This window comes from Chlorocebus sabaeus, chromosome 5, assembly GCF_047675955.1.
Source record: "Chlorocebus sabaeus isolate Y175 chromosome 5, mChlSab1.0.hap1, whole genome shotgun sequence".
In the NCBI taxonomy this organism is placed as follows: domain Eukaryota; kingdom Metazoa; phylum Chordata; class Mammalia; order Primates; family Cercopithecidae; genus Chlorocebus; species Chlorocebus sabaeus.
Window position 1 is genome coordinate 64,155,967 of NC_132908.1, and position 18,773 is coordinate 64,174,739.

Genomic DNA, 18,773 nt, shown 5'->3' on the forward strand with positions numbered 1-18,773 from the left:
GGGTGATGAGGGATGAAGCAGGAAAAGCCGGTCCTATGGGATTTCCCTCCTGCTACAGACCCAGCCTGGTGGGGACCCTGAAAGAAGAGAAAGCCTGTTGGATTAGCTAAGAAAATTTTATTTTGCTCTGTGAGTTCAAGGAGCTCACACACATGCACATGCATATGCACACACACACACACACTTACATGCACACACACACAGCTAATACTGCTTAAAGCATGGCTCCTGGGCACAGAGTTCTGGGGCCAGAATTCTGCTCTGGGCTTTCCTCATTCTCTCATCTCTTGTACTGCAGTCCAGGGTCCAGATAGATTTCCGGGATGCAGCACCTTCACACCTCCAGGCCAGGACCCTTGCTTAGTCCCAGTGCCTGCACCAGGTCATCTCCGAGCCCACTCTTTAACGTCCGTCTCACTGTAGGGACACAATAGGGTTGGAGGGAGTTGATGGGGTTCAGGTGGGCAGCGGGGTTGTGGGGGGTTACTTACAAGACTTGCGGTTGCCGCGGGAACGCTTGCGTTCCCTAGCAGCTAAGGCACGAGGACTGCTCTTGGTCACTGACTGCACCAGAAGGTCCATGATCTCATCTGATGTATCACTGGGTAAACTGGAGCCTGGGGGTTCTTCTGGGGGCACAGTGGAGGGCCCCACTGTGGGCATGACTGGGGAGCTGCTCTGGACCATGCCTGAGGGAGGCCAGATAGGAAGGTCAGGCCAAGGTGGCCCTGGAGCCCATTCCCCACAGCAGCTGTGAGCCTCACCTCTGCTGCGGCGATTGTGTGTGGTGTCCTCAGGCCTGCTGGTCAGCAGACTCTTCATACTAGCATGACTGTCAGCATCTCCCCGGCCTGGCCCACTGCTCACTGCTACTGGGACAGAGGGGTTGCTGGGGGCTTCCCCAGCCACACCTGAGAACTTCTCTGTCTGAAGAAAGAAGAAGGGTGAGCTGGGAGGAGTGAAGGAAACCAAGGAGGTGGCAGTGAAGACTAAGACCTGGAAAGGCACCCACCTCAGTGATCATGCGTCCCCGGGTCTTGTTACGCTCACGGTATGTGGCCCGCTTCTGCTGCTGCTGTAGTACTCGTTCCCGGCAAGTCCTATACTCAAGTGCAAATTCCCGCAGCGTGTGGCAGAACTGCGTGATGCGAACTTCACGGGCCGCCTGCGGGGTGTAGCCCAGGTAAAGCAGGAAGGCATGGAACCTAGGCAGGTCAGAGTGGGGAGGGACGGTGAGTCCTGCTTGTTGTCTGAGGGAGGGTAGTGGCCGTTCTGCCTCTCTTGGGTCCATGCCCCTACCTATTGCAGACACGGCGGTGCACTATCCTCAGCATGGCAACACGGCGGGCACGCTGGGCCAGGAAGTGGGTGAGGCGGGCACGCAGGGCTGGGGCCAGCTCATGCTTGGCCAAGCTCCGCAGGCTCTCCTCAGCTGCCCAGCTCCGGCGCTCCAGCTGCCCCAGGTTCTCAGTCAGCTGTTCAAAGTCCACCTGAGAAAGCAAGGGGGTGTACATACTGTCCCCCAACACCCTGTAGATAAGACACGGCCCGAGGCTGCCGCTGAGCTAGACTGGCCAGCTTGGGCCCTGAGGACACAGACATTCAAAAGCTCATAGACTAGTGCAAGAGACACAAGTCCATTTGATTTGAATGAGGAACAGAAGGTTTATTGGGGGAAGTGGCAGTTCAACAGACCCAAAGACTGGGTAGGTGTGGCCAGGCCAATAGAGGAAAGAGCATTTCTGGCAGAAGGCATAGCTCACACCCAGGTGACTGGAGGAAGCCCTGGCACAGCAGCCCAAATAGGGAGAAGAGGGAGGAGCCAGGCCCAGGAAGCAGCGCTTCTCATGCCTCGTCCAGCCTTGGTTGATTCTGGCAGGTGCTAACCTTGGCACAGCGGGTCAGGGCAGGGATTTCTGAATAGAGGTCGGAGGACTCAGGCCGAGTCTGGAGCACTAGGGAGCAGAGATGGTGTAGCAGTGACTGTCGGCGCACCGTGTCTTTCACCTCTGACACCTTCTCCAGGTAGCTCAGCTCAAAGCCGCTGCTCTGAAAGGACCCTTTCTGAGCCTGGGCCTGGTTGGCTCCAGAACCCTGACTCCCCCTAGTCCCCATGTACTCTCACTCACCTGGGAGCCATTGAGGAAGTTGCCCACAGCTAGGAGGGTAGCCAGGATGCAGCGGAAGGTGGCATTCTGTACCAGCTGTTCCATACCCACTTTCAGGTCAAACAGTGGCTCAGCAATTTCCTGGTATGGGAGACCAGGGACTCTTAGACTACGTGGTCATGATGCTTACCTGTCCCTACTGTCTGACCCACTCCAAGACCCAGGTACCCGTTCCATGCTGTCATAGTCCAGCTTGAAGGCCCAGAGTTGTAGACGAGCAGCGAGGCCGCCAATGGAGGCAAGAGTCATCAGGAAGTTCTCGGCTGGGCCCAGGGGTATGTCAGGGTTGGCCAGCTGGGCTTCCTCAATCTTCTGCTGCTCTTCCTCCGTGGGCATCATGGTCAGTAGCTTCTGAGGATGTAGCCAGAGCCAGACATGCCCCACTCAGTGCAGGCCTGAGGCCTCAGGCATTGGTCTTGACCCATCCCTCAGTCGTCTAGGGGAGGCCCCAGAGTCTGGGGACTGCCCTGCAGAAATGCCAAGCCCATGCCCACCACTAGAGGGACAGGAAATGCCCACCTACCAAAGGAGAAGGCCAGACCGCCCTCCCACACCCATAGCTGGGTGACCCCACCTCTATGCCATCCTTGCTGACAGCAAACTCATCAAAGTTGAGCAGGGCAGCCTTAATGACATGCACAGGTGGCAGTGTGGTTAGGCCGATGTTGATGGCATTGCTGCGTTTGGGGTCCAGTACTGTGGTCATTGTCCGGCGGCCCTCACCAGCTTTCTGCATGGTTGGGGGAAGGGCAGTGTAAGACTGAGGAAGGGGGCCGGGCGCAGTGGCTCACGCCTGTAATCCCAGCATTTTGGGAGGCCAAAGCAGTTGGATCATGAGGTCAGGAGATGGAGACCATTCTGGCTAACATGGTGAAACCCCGTCTCTACTAAAAATACAAAAAAAATCAGCCGGGCTTAGTGGCTGGTGCCTGTAATCCCAGCTGCTCGGGAGGCTGAGGCAGGAGAATGGCATGAACCCAGGAGGCAGAGCTTGCAGTGAGCTGTGAGCTGAGATCACACCACTGCACTCCAGCCTGGGCGACTGAGCAAGACTCCATCTCAAAAAAAAAAAAAAAAAAAAAAAGACAGAGGAAGGGACTAGCTGGGACAGCAATCTAAGAGGGCACTGCAAGGTCCTCCTCTAGATTGCCAAATGATCCCACAACTGACAAACTGGCAACCTGGGATGTGTAAGGCATGGGGATGAGCTTAGATTCTTTTGATACAGGGCCTCGTTCTACCACCCAGGCTGGAGTGCAGTGGTGCCATCATAGCCCACTGCAGTTTATCTTCTGGGATCTTCCTGCCTCAGCCTCCCAAGTAGCTGGGATTACAGGCATGTACCACCATAACCAACTTTTTTTTTTTTAACTTTTTGTTTTTCCGCCTCCCAGGTTCAAGCAATTCTCCTGCCTCAGCCTCCCAAGTAGCTGGCATTGCAGGCATAAGCCACCACACCCAGCTAATTTTCATATTTTCAGTAGAGACAGGGTTTCACCACGTTGGCCAGGCTGGTCTCAAACTCCTGGTCTCAAGTGATCTGCCTGCCTTGGCCTCCCAAAGTGCTGGGATTACAGGGGTGAGCCACCATACCTGGCCATTTTTTTTTTTTTTTAACATTTATTTATTTATTTATTTTTATTTACTTATTTATCTTTGAGACGAAGTCTTGCTCTTGTCCCCCAGGCTGGAGTGCAATGGCGCGATCTCGACTCACTGCAACCTCTACCTCCTGGGTTCAAGCGATTCTCCTGCCTCAGTCTCCCGAATAGCTGGGATTACAGGTGCCCACCACCACGCCTGGCTAATTTTCTATTTTCAGTAGAGATGGGGTTTCGCCAGTTTGACCAAGCTGGTCTCAAGCTTCTGAACTCAAATGATCCACCTGCCTCGGCCTCCCAAAGTCCTGGGATTACAGGCATGAGCCACTGCGCCCGGCCCAACTTTTAGTAGAGATAAGGTCTCACTATGTTGCACAGGCTGGTCTCAAACTCTCGGATTACAGGCGTGAGCTACCATGCCCGGCCAAGTTTAGATTCTAGTTGGGGCACTGCTGATCCCTTGTTAGGAGACCTTGGACAATTCCCTACTCCTTTCTTTGTCTTAGTTTCCCTATGTGGGAAGTGAGTGACTGGCTCCAACAGGTCAGATCCTTGAGCTCTGATTCCCTCCCGCCTCCAGTGGGGCTGCCTTGCAGATGAGTGGATTTACCTTGGAGGGCAGCACCTCTTTGGCACGAGACTCAAAGAGGTGTTCCAGCCGGGCTGTGTCCACTGAGACAGGCTCCAGTGAAGCCCAGAGGGTGGCGCAGGGCCCAAAGCGGCTTGCAGAGACTCCATGGCCCCCAGCCAGCTTTAGCTCACGCCAGAAAAGTTTTACCGTCTTCCTCTTGGTGGGGAGGGCTGAGCTGTCAGGCAATGAATGGGGAAGAGGGGCAGCCAGAGGTAGAGGTGGAGGTGGTGGGAACGGGCCTTTGATGGGTGGGGGAGGTGGAGGTGGGGGAGGTGGGGGGACTCCCGAGAGTAGGGGCAGTGGGGGTGCGGGAGCTGGGACCTCTTTCCCAGCCTCCACAGACTCTACATTCAGCATGTCCTGGTCTTCCTCCTCCCCTAGATCTGAAAAGTCCAGGTCCCCAATAGAGAGGTTGGGTGCACGAGTAGGGAGCTCCCAGATGGGCTCAGCCTTGGGGCTTGCTGGCATCAGTGGCTCCTTGGGCTCTGGCTCAAGGCTTCGCTGGGCCCGGAGCAGGACACAGGGGGCAGGGCTCTGGGGCGTTCTGGGTGCAGGTGCTGTCTCTGGGGAGTCCCAGAGTTGCCGGGCATCTAAAGAAAGGGAAGGAGCTGTCAGTGCCATGCCCCCTGTGGGGCAACAGATCAACAGGCAGGCTCTGCCTGCCCACCCACCTACTCACCTGGGTGTCCATCTGCCTCACTAGGCATGGCCTCGGCCAATGTCTCTGCCCGGCCCTGGGCCAGCGCAACCTGCTTCTCTGTTTCTGCTGCCGCCACATTCTCCAGGAACCGGGCTCTGAGGGAAGGTGCTTGTCAGTGACAGTGTCTGACACACCCCAGCCCAGGTACACATGCCTTGCTGAGCCCCTGGACACCACCCCCAATTGCAGGCACACACAGACACATGGGGAACAGTCCATGCACTGAGCAGACCGGAACCGCGCCCACCAAGGCCAGCCCCTCTTCAGTCCTCCACATCTGGGGAGGATTACTACCAACCCTGCATTCCCAGGTGAAAATACAGGGAGAAGTTCTACTTAACATCTAAATTGCAACCTCGTTCATGTTCACTGTCCTGATTTTTTGTTTGTTTGTTTGTTTTTTAGAGACAGGGTCTGTCAGTCACCCAGGCTGGAGTACAGTGGTGTGATCATAGCTCACTGCAGCCTCAATCTCCTGGACTTGACCCTCAACCTCCCAAGTGGCTGGGACTACAGACATGTGCCACTACACCCAGCTAATTTTTAAATTTTTTTGAGGAGACAGGGTCTCGCTATGTTGTTCAGGCTGGCCTTGAATTCCTGGCCTCAACCAATCCTCCCACCTCAGCCTCCTGAAGTGCTGGGATTACAGGTGTGAATGATGCACCCAGCCACAGTTTTTAAAAATTTATTTGTAGAGATGAGGTCTTACTATGTTGCCCAGGCTGGTGTCTTGAGTCTAGACAAGGACTCTTAGAGCAGGGGAAGGGGATAGCTGTCCCAATGGGCATATCAGGCTGTCCCTCCCTTAGCATGTCTGGTAGCTTCTGGGAGCCTATGCCCAGGAAAGGGCCTGGTAAACAGGCCAGGTGCGGTGGCTCACACCTGTAATCCCAGCACTTTGGGAGGCAGAGGTGGGTGGATTACTTGAAGTCAGGAGTTCGAGACCAGCCTAGCCAACATGGTGAAACCCTGTCTCTACTAAAAATACAAAAATTACCCAGGTGTCATGGTGCAGGCCTATAATCCCAGCTACTTGGGAGGCTGAGGCAGGAGAATTGCTTGAACCTGGGAGGCAGAGGTTGCAGTGAGCTGAGATCACACCACTGCACTCCAGCCTTGGAGACAGAGCAAGACTCCGTCTCATAAAAAAAAAAAAAGGACGTGGTAAACAGTGGACCCTCAGTTTATGCTGAAATAATGGGTGTAATCCAGTGTCTCTTTTCTGGCCCCTCCTCTGTCGGCTCTCAGTCCCTGCCTTTCCCTCACCCTTAGGTTACCCCTCTACCCCTACACCACACAGCACCCTAGGTCCCCTCCCTCCTCGGTCCTGAGCTGAGGACATGGCAGAATGAGCCCCAGGTTGGGCGTCCACATCCCCATCTCTGGCTGCTAAGGTGTTGCTATTGAAGCACAGGGACCACTGTGACCCCAGTGAATTTGTTCCCAGTGCTTAGCCTTTAGGTTACCGAGGGGGCATATGTCTGGAAGAGGATAGGCCTGAGTTCCCCAGCTTTGGTTGCATCAGGCACGTGGAACCCTTGCTGGGGGAAGCAATGCTGAAGCCCTGAGCACATGGCAGGCCTGGCAGGCCGGCCTCTGTACTTACTCCAAACTGGCCTGCCCAGGAGGGGATTGGGGGACAGGTGGGCTCTCAGGGGCCCTGGGTAGGGAGGATGAGAGAAGAGATGGTAACTGTGGTGCCAGCTCCGTGGTTGCTCATACCCACACAGAGCTGGGCAGTGATATTGGGGTTCTTTCCCAGCCACAGTGGGAAGCGGGGCAAGGCATGACACGAGGAAACTAGAAGTGGAGGGGAGAGACTGACATGGAGCAGGACAGGGTGCCAGAAGAGATGGAGGCAGCAGAACAAGGGAGTGACAGACAGATGGGGGCGGGAGACATGACAAGAGGCAAAGACAGGCAGAATGTCGGAGGAGAGGAGACCACAGGAGGAGGAGATCTAGTCAGAGCCTAACCCCACCCGCTGGCAGTCACTTACCAAGCGGGAGCAGTTTGGTGAAGTCTGGAAAGAGAGAGAAAGCACGCGTTTGGGCAGAGGAGGCTGAGTGCCCATGGAGGGGCGCAAAGCGGAGGGACAGTGGGAGAGAGGACTCCAGGGTGACTTCTGTCTCCCTGCTTACTTGTAGATGCTCCTCTCGCTGGAGGTGTCAGCTGAGGGTGCCACAGAGATGGTAGGAAAAAGGTTCACTGAAGCTCGGAGGCCGGAGGGAGGGCCCACAGGGCTGGAGGTGGGGCCTGTCAGCGGGGCGGAGCTGGTGGAAGAGGTGGGGCCTACCGGTGAGGCGGGGCCTGTGGGGCTGAAGGCAGGGGCTGTCAGTGGGTTGGGGCCTGAGAAGCTGGAGGCGGGGGCTGTCAGTGGGGTGGGGCCTGCGGGGCTGGAGGTGGGGCCTGTCGGTAGGGCAGGGCCAATGGGGGAGGTGGGGCTGTCTGTGGGGCGGGGCCTGAGGGGTTTAGGGTCAGGGCTTGTCAGCTCACAGGGCCTTGGCTAGTAGATCCACCCTTCACCATCTACGGAGGCTCGTACTTACCCAGGTTCCAGGGCACGCGCGGGGCAGCCCCCGCCTTCCAGCGAACGGCGGCTCCTCTTGCCCTCCTCAGAAGAAGGCTTTCGTCGTTCCCGCCGCCCACCGCCGCCTGGGGCTTCTTCGATGTCTCCATCCTCCAATTTCAGGGCGTTCTAGCAGAGGTGGACCAGGATGTAAGAAAGTGGTTAACATGCATGCAGTGGGGTGGGGCGCTGGGGACAGCGCTTCTCTCTTCCTTCCTTCCAATCCCCCTCAGAGCGTAGGGCCCGGCCCACCTCGTAGAGCACAAGTTGCGTGCGCAGGTCGACGTCAGTGCCTGCAGTGCCCAGGTGGCGCTGGACCAGCGCTTCCATGCCCTGCTGCTCCAGTGCATCTGTCACATCGTAGAAGGAGTCCTGGTCCGGGAGCGCCGCCAGCGTCTGGAGGGCGGGGATAAGAAGGCAAGGCTGAGGTTGGTGGGGAGGTCAGGAGCCTGAGCATCCCAGAGCTGGTACCCAGTCCTTGGCCAGACCTTGTTGATGAGGGTGACCGTGTACACCAACAACTCAGGGTCAGTGCCATTCTTCTCCTCCAGGATGGACACCAGATTGGCCCAGGGAGGAGCGCCTGCCACACAGAAAGTGGAGCAGTCATGGGGGGATGGGTAGGTGAGAGGGCTCTGAGTGGTGGGGGAGAAGGGACAGTCTCTGACCGGTGGCGCTGGCCACAGAGTTCACTGCACAGATGAACAGCGGTGCGTTGTTTTCGGAGTATTCTACAAACACCAACAGCAGCTTCAGGGCTGTCTTCACCACCAAGCGGGACTGAGGGGAGAGGTCAGCACATATGAGTGGGGCTTAGGCCAGACCTGTGCCAGCTGTTGCTGGGGAAGGGGAAGGGCTGCTGGAGCTGGACCCAGAGAGAATCTAGGCAGAATGACCCTGGCTTCAGGCCCAGGCACTGAAGTGCCTTCTAGGCTTAAGAGAGGCTTAGATTCACTCCCTTCCAGCCCACTTTGCAGAACGGGAAACTGAGGCCCAGAGAGAAGCACTAGGCAAAGGGTATAAGGCTGGGTGGAGAGCCACTTACCAGGCTGGCACACAATGTGTACAGCCACTGAATAGTCTCACTGTGGGCCACCACCCCCAGCATTCCATCCACAAAGAGCATCAGCTGGCCGAGCGCTGGGGACACAGGGATGGGCAGAGTCAGCGAGGGTCGCTGGAGCAGAGATCATGGGGGAGGGACAGGGCTGACCTCTAAGGATGTAGCTCTGGTAGTTGTGGTCGGCAGCAGCACCTACACGGATCAGGCAGCTCAGCCCCTCTGAATGCACGAATTCAGGCACGAGGTCTTTGTCCTCCTGGAAGCACCATGGGGGAGTTTAGGGAGGCTTGGGCTACACACTTACTCCCAGCCCACTGCGAGGCCTCACCTGGAAGATCTGCTTCAATGAGAAGAGGGAGCGGCGGAGCTCAGGGCCACTGGAGCCATACAGCTTTTCTGCAAAAGGTAGGGTAAGAAACCGTCAATGGGACACAGACTCACTGTCTTCCTCTACTTGGATACAACCACAACTCTCCACCAAAGAATAGTCTAATATATATATATATAAAATTTTCTTTTTTTTGGTCTAAGAGACAGGTCTCACTCTCTCACTCAGGTGGAGTGTGGAGTGCAGTGGCACAGTCATAGCTCACTGCAGCCTCAAACTCCTAGCCTCAAGCAATTCTCCCACCTTGACCTCTCAAAACACTGGCATTGCAGGCATGAGCTACCACGCCCAGTCTGTTCTAACATTCTTTTTTTTTTTTGAGATGGAGTCTTGCTCTGTTGCCCAGGCTGGAGTGCAGTGGCACCATCTCAGCTCACTGCAGGCTCCGCCTCCCGGGTTCACAGCATTCTCCTGCCTCAGCCTCCCAAGTAGCTGGCACTACAGGTGCCTGCCACCACGCCCAGCTAATTTTTTAAATTTTTAGTAGAGATGGGGTTTCACCGTGTTAGCCAGGATGGTCTCAATCTCCTGACCTCGTGATCCACCTACCTCAGCCTCCCAAAGTGCTGGGATTACAGGTGTGAGCCACCGCGCCCGGCCTTGTTCTAACATTCTTGAATCCCCCTCCACTCCCACCCTGGCCCTGGAAGGAGAGGTCAGGATAGGGAGAGGGAGAGCATATCCAGCTAAACATACGTTGCCCACTGTTCAGCACAGGCCTGAAAGTGAGCCAACTGGGCTATGGGGAGGAGGTGCTGCTGGACACGGATGCCCTCACACACTCACCCAAGATAGCGTTGACCCTCACAGAGAGCTGGGTCCGAAGGATTAGTGTGGGCTTCCGCCCTTTGCTGAAATCAAGGATCTCCGTCAGCAGCTCCCAGCCCATCCCTCAGCATCCCTCCCCACAAGCCAAGGGAGCCAAAGACCTCCCCATGCCAGCCCCAGCCCAGCTTGTTCCTCCCAGCTGCTCCTCCAAGGACCCAAGGGTTGGTCAGACAAGAGGGTTGGTGCAAACACAGGTATCTCAGGTATGTGGGAGGGCCCCTGACTCCCACCTTGGGCAGCAGGTAACACTGGCTAGGCTTTAGACTTCTCTTGGCACACTTCCCTGGGGCAGGAGGTGACCCATGGCCCAGGCTAGTGATCGAGTGTCTCAGCTGCTGATATTTGAGCCAGCCCCTGGCAAGGGTGGGGGTAACCTTGCCTCCCTGGCCCCATCAGTTCTGACCTGATCTCTTCATAGAAGCCCTCCAGCATCTCCCGCTGCTCTTCCAGGGACAGCTCAGGGTCCAGGTAGTGTCCAGAGGGAGACACTTGCAGAGCACAATCCTCCAACTGGGGGCAAAAGGAACAGCTGTGAGACTGAGGAAGAGGTGGCAGGGAAATGTATGAAGACCCCTGACCTCTTACCTACCACTTGGGGGGTGGCAGAGAGACACAGGATCTGCACTACAGCTGTGCATTCCTTCAGCATTTGCTTCTCAAGCGCCTACTATGTGCAAAGCCCATTTGTGTCAGGCACCAGGCTTTCTTGGCCTTTGTTTGTACCATCTCCTCTCTTGGCTGACACCTACCTATTCTTTAGGTTGCTATGCAACCCATTCCACCCTGTATGTATGCTCCCCTCCGAGACCTTCCACACAGCATTCTAATATCTGAGCCACTGGTCTCCTCCTCTAGTTTCATTCTCTGGGTTCAGGCACTCCGTCTGTCTTGCTCCCTGCTTTATCTGTAGAGCCTGGCATAGCACCCGACACACAGTAAGCACTCACTAGGACTTGTTGAGCTAATAAACACAGATGAGGAAGGGGAATGGAGAGAAGATGGGAGGAAGTTCCTGCCTTCCAGGAAGCTCACAGCCCTGTGGGGTGATAAGCTGTAGTCACAAAGAAGCCCCAGAGAGAAAGTGTTAAGATGGCTGGGAGGCGCAAACCCACCTGGGAGAGTGTGTCTGTGTGTGCGTGTGTCTCAGTGAGTAAGAGGGTGAAGACAGTGTCTGATCCATAGACTTCCCAGTCCACCAGATTTCAGGGTCTTTGCCCTCCCCCAAGGCGGGCTACAGTTACAATGGTCCTAGCTGGACCTCAGAGACACCCAAGGGGCCTATTAAAAAACCAACTTTAGGCCAGGCGTGGTGACTCACGCCTATAATCTCAGCACTTTGGGAGGCCAAGGAGGGTGGATCGCCTGAGGTCAGGAGTTCGAGACCAGCCTGGCCAACATAGTGAAACCCTGTCTCTACAAAAATAACAAAAATTAGCCAGGCAAGATGGCAGGTGCCTGTAATCCCAGCTACTGGGGAGGCTGAAGCAGGAGAATCGCTTGAATCCAGGAGGCAGAGATTGCAGTGAGCCGAGATCATGCCATTGCACTCCAGCCTGGGAGACAGAGCGAGACTCCATCTCAAAAAACAAAATGAAACAAAACACTTTAGAATCTGACTCAGTCTACAGTAGGACCCCAAAGCCTGCCTTTGTAACAAGCAGGCACATGCTCCATCCACGTGTCCATGTTTCCCTCCCCGGGCTCTCCTCCTCCGCCACAGGGCATGGCACTTAGCCCCTTGAGAAGTGCCTGTAGAGAAACCTGAGGGAGGTGACTCCCGTGTGTCAGAGGGTGGCACTCTGCCTCTCCCAGACACCTCCCCCCATTGCACAGTGCAGGCATGCAGGTTCAGCAAAGTCCCCTTGACTTAAGTGGCTCTGGCCCTAGAGATGCCTTGGCCCAGGGAGAGCCCACCTCTGGAGAGGCAGGGGGTTTTCCGGTCTCCATCTTACTAGGCAATGTCAATTCCAACATTTGTCCTGCTGTTTGGTCAGCCCTGCCCTCTTCTGGACCCCGCCCAAGGGCTTCCAACTGGCCTTGGTCCCCTGGAGAAAAAGGGAGTCCAGTTCCTGCCCCAGCCCCCGCCTCTGTTTAGCACCCCTTGCTCCTGCCTTAGAGCCTGACCTGGCTCTTTCCCCACAGTTTAACATGTGGGGCCCTTGGGTGGCCCCCTTCCCCCGCCCGCCTGGGACCTGGGACATAGGACAAACACTCCAGCCTGTTCTCTGTCCCACTTCCTGCTTGGCTGCCTGCCCTCCCCAGGGTGCCTTGGGCGGGCCTGGCTGCTTTCCCCTCCCTGGGAGCAGAGTCATCTTCTCCAGGGCCTACTGGGAACAGGCCTGAGAAGGGGCAGCAAGGCCCGAGGGCTGGGGTATCTTGTCCAGGGCCAGCTCAGCTGAGGGCAGCCCACATTCTTCCTGATCTCTTCCCACATGGTGACTCAGCAGCCTACCACCCCACCCCCATTCAGGCACAGCCACATCTCCTTCCCTTGGCCTGGAAGATTCTGGGACCCTAGAAGAACACATCTACCCCAGAGTCACCCCCGTCAGGGATCCCCTCGAATCACACACATATAGAACATCTCATTCATTTGAACATTCATGACCAGGCTGGTTTTAGATGCAGAGGACCTAGGAGGAATCAGACACTGCCTCTGCCTTCCCTTCCAGCCCAGTGGGGCAGATGGGCAAAGAGACAGATTTGAGTCAGAGAAAGCTCATGAATGTGGAATCACAACTTCCATGGGGGCTAAGAAAGGGGAGGGGCAGAGTGCTATAAAGATAAACGGGAAGGGAAAACATGTTACACCTGGTAACTGCTTACACACCCAGGTATAAGATCGGGTATGCACTGGCCAACACAGGCCGAAGCAGCACAGCCCCAGAAAGGTCAGGCCCACCACGCTGTCCTGCCTCCTTGCATACTGTAATCCCAAGGGAGCAGAGAATGTCCCTCTCCTTCTAGGACACCTGCATCCATCTGGGGCAGGGTCCTGAAGGTTAAATGGTCCACCTTTTTTTTTTTTTAGATACGGAGTCTTGCTGTGTCTCCCAGGCTGGAGTGCAATGGCTCACTGCAAGCTCCGCCTCCTGGGTTCAAGCGATTCTCCTACCTCAGTCTCCCGAGTAGCTGGGATTACAGGCATGCACCACCATGCCTGGCTAATTTTTGTAATTTTAGGAGAGACGGGGTTTCAGCATGTCATCCAGGCTGGTCTTGAACTCCTAACTTCAAGTGATCCGCTCACTTCTGCCTCCCAAAGTGCTGGGATTACAGGTGTGAGCCACCGTGCCTGGCCAACGGTCCACATTCTCTAGTCTCCTCAGCTGAGCAGGTTCAACCCTGTCCCTTCGCTGTGGTGGCAATGTCCTCCTTAGCCACTTTGCCTGTCCAGTCCTGCTAGGGCCCTATTTCTGGGGAGGTCCTGGGAAACAGGCAGTCCAGTGCCTTCCAGGACAGTGTTTCCCCACACCCAGCTGTCTGTCCTGGGTGGAAGTGTGGGGTGGTAGGCTAGAGTCAGGCAAGCAGCAAAGAGCAGGAGACTTCCTGCCAGCAGGATAGCACTTGTCCCTCACACCCCTGGCCCCTTCCTGAGGTCACCCTTCTGAGAGAGCCAAACCTCTGGGTCTTGTTTCTAACACCCTGTGGCTGGGCCAGGCCTGAATAAGCCCAAACCCTGGTCCTTGCTGACAGGGCTTAAGGTCAGCATGTAGTATGGGCCCACATCCCTGACACCTGCCTGGCTCTTGTCTTCCTCACTTCTGTGGTCTGTGTCTTGGGGTGGAGTCTTTCCCCCATTCTTCCCAGGCTCAGCTTCTCACTTTGGCCTCCAGCCCACTATTCTCTTGACTCTTGAGGCTCAGGCTTTTCTGAGCACCCAAAACCAACTGGTTATATATGGTTTTATATGCAGGGTCAAGCTCAGGGGACTATGGTGTCTACTTCTCTGTCTCTTTCTTTTTTTTTTTTTTTTTTTATTTTTTTTTTTGAGACGGAGTCTTGCTCTGTCACCCAGGCTGGAGTGCAGTGGCCAGATCTCAGCTCACTGCAAGCTCCGCCTCCCGGGTTCACGCCATTCTCCTGCCTCAGCCTCCCGAGTAGCTGGGACTACAGGCACCCGCCACCGCGCCCGGCTAGTTTTTTGTAATTTTTAGTAGAGACGGGGTTTCACCGTGTTAGCCAGGATGGTCTCGATCTCCTGACCTCGTGATCCACCCGTCTCGGCCTCCCAAAGTGCTGGGATTACAGGCTTGCGCCACCACGCCCGGCCCTTCTCTGTCTCTTTCTAGATATCTATCTATCTATATAGATATCTATCTATCTATATAGATATAGATCTATAATACATAGATGTCTATAGATATCAATAATTTATATCTATATATAGCTATATATCTGTTATATATACATATCTGTTGCATATATCTATTATATATTTTTTATATATATATATATATTTTTTTTTTTTCTCCCTTGTTTCTTTGGACTGTCTTACCCAATATTTTTAATAACAGTGTAATCAGGTAAGACTGAACATACCAGAGCAGGGTACAGGGAAGACGGAAAAGAGGCGGGATTATAGGCTGAAGGGCTTCTGTTTTAGAAAATAATTGGTTAATTGCCTCTTTTGTCTCCTTTCCTATAAACACAGGACCCTGTGTTCTGAAGACCCTCCTTTCCTGTTATCGTGGGTCTCCAACTAGAGTGTGACTTCCTGAATGAGATGACAAGGATGGGCCTTGGGGAAGGAAATCCACTTTTATTATCTTTTGTTATGCTTCCTCTGTGCCAGGCACCGAGCTGCCTCTTTCTTTTCTTTTTTTTTTTTAAATTTAATAGAATAGGGTCTTGCTATATCACCCACTGTTCTTGAACTCCTGGCCTCAAGCAATCCTCTGGCCTTGGCTTCCCAAAGTGCTGAGATGACAGGCATGAGCCACCATGCCCAGCCTGAGCCACATATTTCATTTGATTCTACCAATAATCCTTTTACAGATAGGGAAACCAAGAATCAGAAAATGAGCGCATTGCTCCAGGGTGCACAGCCAGGAGCCAGGGCTAGTTGACCAAATCTTGGGCAGATGGGCCCTGGAAATGCTCCAAGGAACCTTAGAGGGGAGGTGGAGTGAGGGCTGGGGCCAGCAGGATTGCCAAGAGCTGAAGACATCCTCTTAGTTTTCTGGACTCTGCAAATACCCCAAACTGGTCTTCCCAGTTCCAGTAAGGGAACACCAAGACACACGCACCCCACACAAGCTAGGATAATAGTACCTACCTCTGCCAGAACCTAGGTGTCAGGGTCCCTCACCAGGCTGCAGCTCAGCCACTCTGTTCCAGAATGACCAGCAGATTGGATAGACCAGCCCCAGGGGAGGCTAGGAGACCAGGACTCATGCCCACATCTCAATTTTCTACAGTCTCCCAAAGGCTCCTGAGATGTAAAAAGGCTAGAGTGGGTTGGGATAGGGTCAGGAAACATTCCAGGACAGTGCCACCCCTGTCCTACTTATTTTTAGCCATAGCTAGGGAAACAAAGTTGCTAGTAATGACCAGATTTATAGGGCTATCTCCACTGCCAGGAGGAGAGGGCTTTCCTGGCCTTAGCAGCAGGGTCAGAGAAGCACCCCAGGTCCCCCTACCTGGAGTTCAGGGAGAAGTCGGTGCTATACCAGATGTGGTAGGACCTTGGGTATCAGGGAGAGGCTCCTGAGACACTTCCCAGAGGGAGGGTAGAACTGGGAAGCTCTAGATTAGGAGATGAGATGCAAGGCCAGAGGGACACATTCTCCCCTGGGGCAAAGGCAGGTCCCTGAGCTGGGGGAATATTTTGGAGGGGTGGAAGGTGCTCCTGAGTTCCCCCAGGGACACTAGGCCTGGCCCAATGCACTGTCAGGCTCCCTTCCACCAACCAGGGCCAGGAGATGAGTCAGAGGCTGTGGCCAGGAGCTTCCTCCTAGAGTAGGAGGAAATGAGCAAGGGTTTCTGAGATCTGAAAGCTCTTTAAAAAGGAAGCCCCCAAAGGAACTCTAGGGGTTAGGCTCGGCCCAATGGGGTGTGTGGGTGGAGCCCCAGGGAGAAAGCAGACTGGCCTCTGTACATCCCCAGGGACGGGGCTCATCTGCTGGGATGATCAGGGCCAGTACCCAGAGGAGGACAGAGGCCACTTGGCTGTGTCCTGTCCTCTGCTGGACAACTGTACATAGGACAAAGCAATGAATAGAGAACCCCTTCCTCTTATTTCTGCCCTACAGCTTGGGACAGGGATGCCCCAGTTTCTGGGCCACCTCTCCCCTCTAGAGGGCCAGCAAGACAGGCCTGAGTCATGTCTGTGACTCTGGGGCACCCACTTACAGGACTACGGGAGGAACGAGCTGTTGACATTTCCTGCAAGGAGGAGCCCTGCTCCCCCTCGCTCAGCTCTCTGATGTCCCTGCCCCTGCCCTATTCTCAGCCCCTCTTCCTCCAGCCTTCTATTCTGGGGCTGTGGTCACAGTTTATATTTGGGTTGAGCACATCACAGTGCATCTGACCATTCCTGGCAGAGTTGCTAGCCCCAGGGAGTCCTGGCTTCTGGCATTTGTGGTAACCTAGTGTGCTGCCTCCTTATCCCTGTGGGGGAGGGGAGGCAGTCCTCAGGTGCTCCAGGTGGGAGAACATTAAATCGGGGAGACCAGGAAGGACTGCACTGGGGATGAGGAACTTATATTCTCCACGAGAGCTCAGTAATGTCTTCAGTTAAGGAGCAGGGAACACAGGGCAGAGCACCTGGTGGGGTTGGGTGGGGACAGGGGTCCCATGAGAGGGAGATAGAAGGGGTGGTTCTGAGCCTCTTTCTTGCAGCTGACCTACCAGGCTTGCCCCCAGTTGGGAAGAGGGGTGTCAAGGGGCCGGGCACCATGGCTCAAGTCTGTAATCCCAGCACTTTGGGAGGCTGAGGTAGGCAGATCACCGTCAGGAGTTTGTGACCAGGCTGGCCAACATGGAGAAACCCTGTCTCTACTAAAAATGCAAAAATTAGCTGGGTGTGGTGGTGCACACCTGTAATCTCAGCTACTTGGAAGGTTGAGGCACGAGAATTGCTAGAACCCAGGAGGTGGAGGCTGCAGTGAGCCAAGATAGCCCCAGTGCACTCCAGCCTGGGGGACACAGCCAGAATCCGTCTTAAAAAAAAAAAATGCAGGGGTGGTGTCAGGGCTAGGTCCAATCCTTGAGTGGCAGGATAAGAGGAATACCATATTTTCTCTAGTGCTCCACCCTTATTTCAGGACCCGGACTTTGGGAGCCTGGGAGCGGGAACCAGTCTTAGTTCAGCACTCGTGTCTTCCCAGCCCCCATCCTGAATGGGAGGTGGTCGCCAGCTGCACACGCTTCTTCCAGGCACACCTCAATTTGCCCCTCCGAATAGGGCAGGACAAGCGGGGGCTGCGTCAAAACTCTGGCGGTGAGCAGTGTGCTGCATTCTTCCAGCCATGGCCTTGAAGCCGGGGTTCTGGCCTGGACACGCGCCACCCCCCAGGCCAATAGTCTCACCACCCCTTCCGCCAGCGCTCAGAGGCGGGGCTGGCCGCAGCGCGAAGAATGCGGGCTGGGGGCCCGGGGCACATTCCAGGGGAGACCCTGGGCCCAAGGGGCAAGTTTACGCAACTCGGCGCCCAGCTGAGGCTGGGAGCAGGGGAGGGCACCCACCCCGACTCTCTCTCTTCCCCAGCAGTTCTCTTCCCCAGCAGTCTAGGCGGCCGGGCTGGTGTGGAGCCTGTGGGGGTGGTAGTGCGCCTCCCAAAGTCCTGGCCCGGAAACAGCGTGCCGGAAAGGGCTGCTTGCGGGGGGCTGACGGCGGCGAGAGCGAGGGGAGAGGAGGTAGGCTGGCCATCTGGAAAAGGGCCTCTTTCCGCACTGTGCACAAGTCGGCTTCGGGGCGGCAGCAAAGTAGGGCAGGCCGGCGGTTTAAAATTAGCCCGGCCCTCCCTCTCACTTCCAGGCGCGGGCCGATGGGCGGCGAGTGTCCGGGGGTGGGGGCGGGAGCGGTGACTCAAAGGGCTTTTCCACCCGTGCAGCCTCCTGCGCTCTACAGATGCCGGGCCAGACCGCTTCCCGGGGACTCCCCTCACCCCGTGAAGTCTCTCCTCGGCCGGCACTCCCAAGTTCCCATTGACCTACAGAGTCAAGCCCCAATCCAGCTTCTTGACACCGCAGGAAACCTCTGCCACCTCTAGTAGCCCGCGCCGGGCCCGCCCCTCCTCGTGGTCCCGCCCCCACCTCACCTGAAGCAGGTGGAAGCTGGTCCCTCCCCAGCTCCGCCTCCAGGGTCCGCTACGGCCCTAGCGGCTACCGTCATCCTGACCAGGGAAGCCACCCTGGCAGACGGACGGCGAGTGGAACTCGAGCACCTCCCCAGGTGCTCGACAAGTTCCTAGCACCCCTCTTCAGTTTCCCCTCAACTTGAGAGGGGACTCCCCCGCAGGCGGGGCAGAGTGGACCCTGGGACCCCAGCCCAAGACTTTTCCGGAGAACACTCGCTCCAACCTCTTCAGGAGGGGCACCTCCCACCAGCTTTCATGGCGCCCACCCTGAACCCCCGATCGCCCCAACCTTTCTCCGGCCCCCCTCACCTTGAGCGGCGCTCCCAGCAGGCGGTGCAGCGCGGGTATCTGCGCGCCCAAGGGCAGCGCCCCGTCCAGGCTGCAGGTGGGGGCCCGGCGCGGCTCCGGGAAGTTGGCACACGCGAAGGGGTCGGTGTCTTCCAGGTACTGCACCCTCACGGTCACCACTGATACCGGCTCCTCGTCCCCACGATCTTCCCCGCCCGCCATGGCTCCGCG

The 18,773-nt window shown here is 56.0% G+C and overlaps 1 protein-coding gene across 2 annotated transcripts; it reads right to left on the reverse strand.

Annotated features, from left to right (window-relative positions):
- Positions 1-97: 97 nt before the first annotated feature.
- On the reverse strand, positions 98-18,764 carry FHOD1 (formin homology 2 domain containing 1). 2 transcript variants are annotated; one of them, XM_007993972.3, is made up of 22 exons: positions 18,564-18,764; positions 10,355-10,461; positions 9,910-9,974; positions 9,064-9,131; positions 8,886-8,991; positions 8,718-8,812; positions 8,341-8,452; positions 8,161-8,255; positions 7,925-8,068; positions 7,653-7,801; positions 7,245-7,376; positions 5,080-5,195; positions 4,380-4,990; positions 2,743-2,898; positions 2,337-2,519; positions 2,130-2,249; positions 1,888-2,049; positions 1,300-1,490; positions 1,013-1,205; positions 765-927; positions 492-689; positions 98-417 (listed from the first exon to the last, which is right to left on the reverse strand). In XM_007993972.3, the coding sequence occupies exons 1-22, from the start codon at positions 18,762-18,764 to the stop codon at positions 335-337; spliced, it is 3,450 nt and encodes a 1,149-aa protein (XP_007992163.2). In that variant the 3' UTR covers positions 98-334. The 2 variants fall into 2 exon arrangements, with proteins under 2 accessions (XP_007992163.2, XP_007992165.2); XM_007993974.3 differs by having other exon boundaries at positions 7,245-7,421.
- Positions 18,765-18,773: the final 9 nt, after the last annotated feature.

What these genes read in the sequence shown, in the direction of transcription:
- FHOD1 (XM_007993974.3), bottom strand. Translation starts at nt 18,764, where the DNA reads ATGGCGGGCGGGGAAGATCGTGGGGACGAGGAGCCGGTATCAGTGGTG. An exon ending in TGCTGGGAGCGCCGCTCAAG is followed by an intron (nt 10,462 to 18,563) that starts GTGAGGGGGGCC and finishes TTTTGCCCCCAG; the next exon opens with TTGGAGGATTGTGCTCTGCA. An exon ending in CACCGCCGTGTCTGCAATAG is followed by an intron (nt 1,206 to 1,299) that starts GTAGGGGCATGG and finishes TGACCTGCCTAG; the next exon opens with GTTCCATGCCTTCCTGCTTT.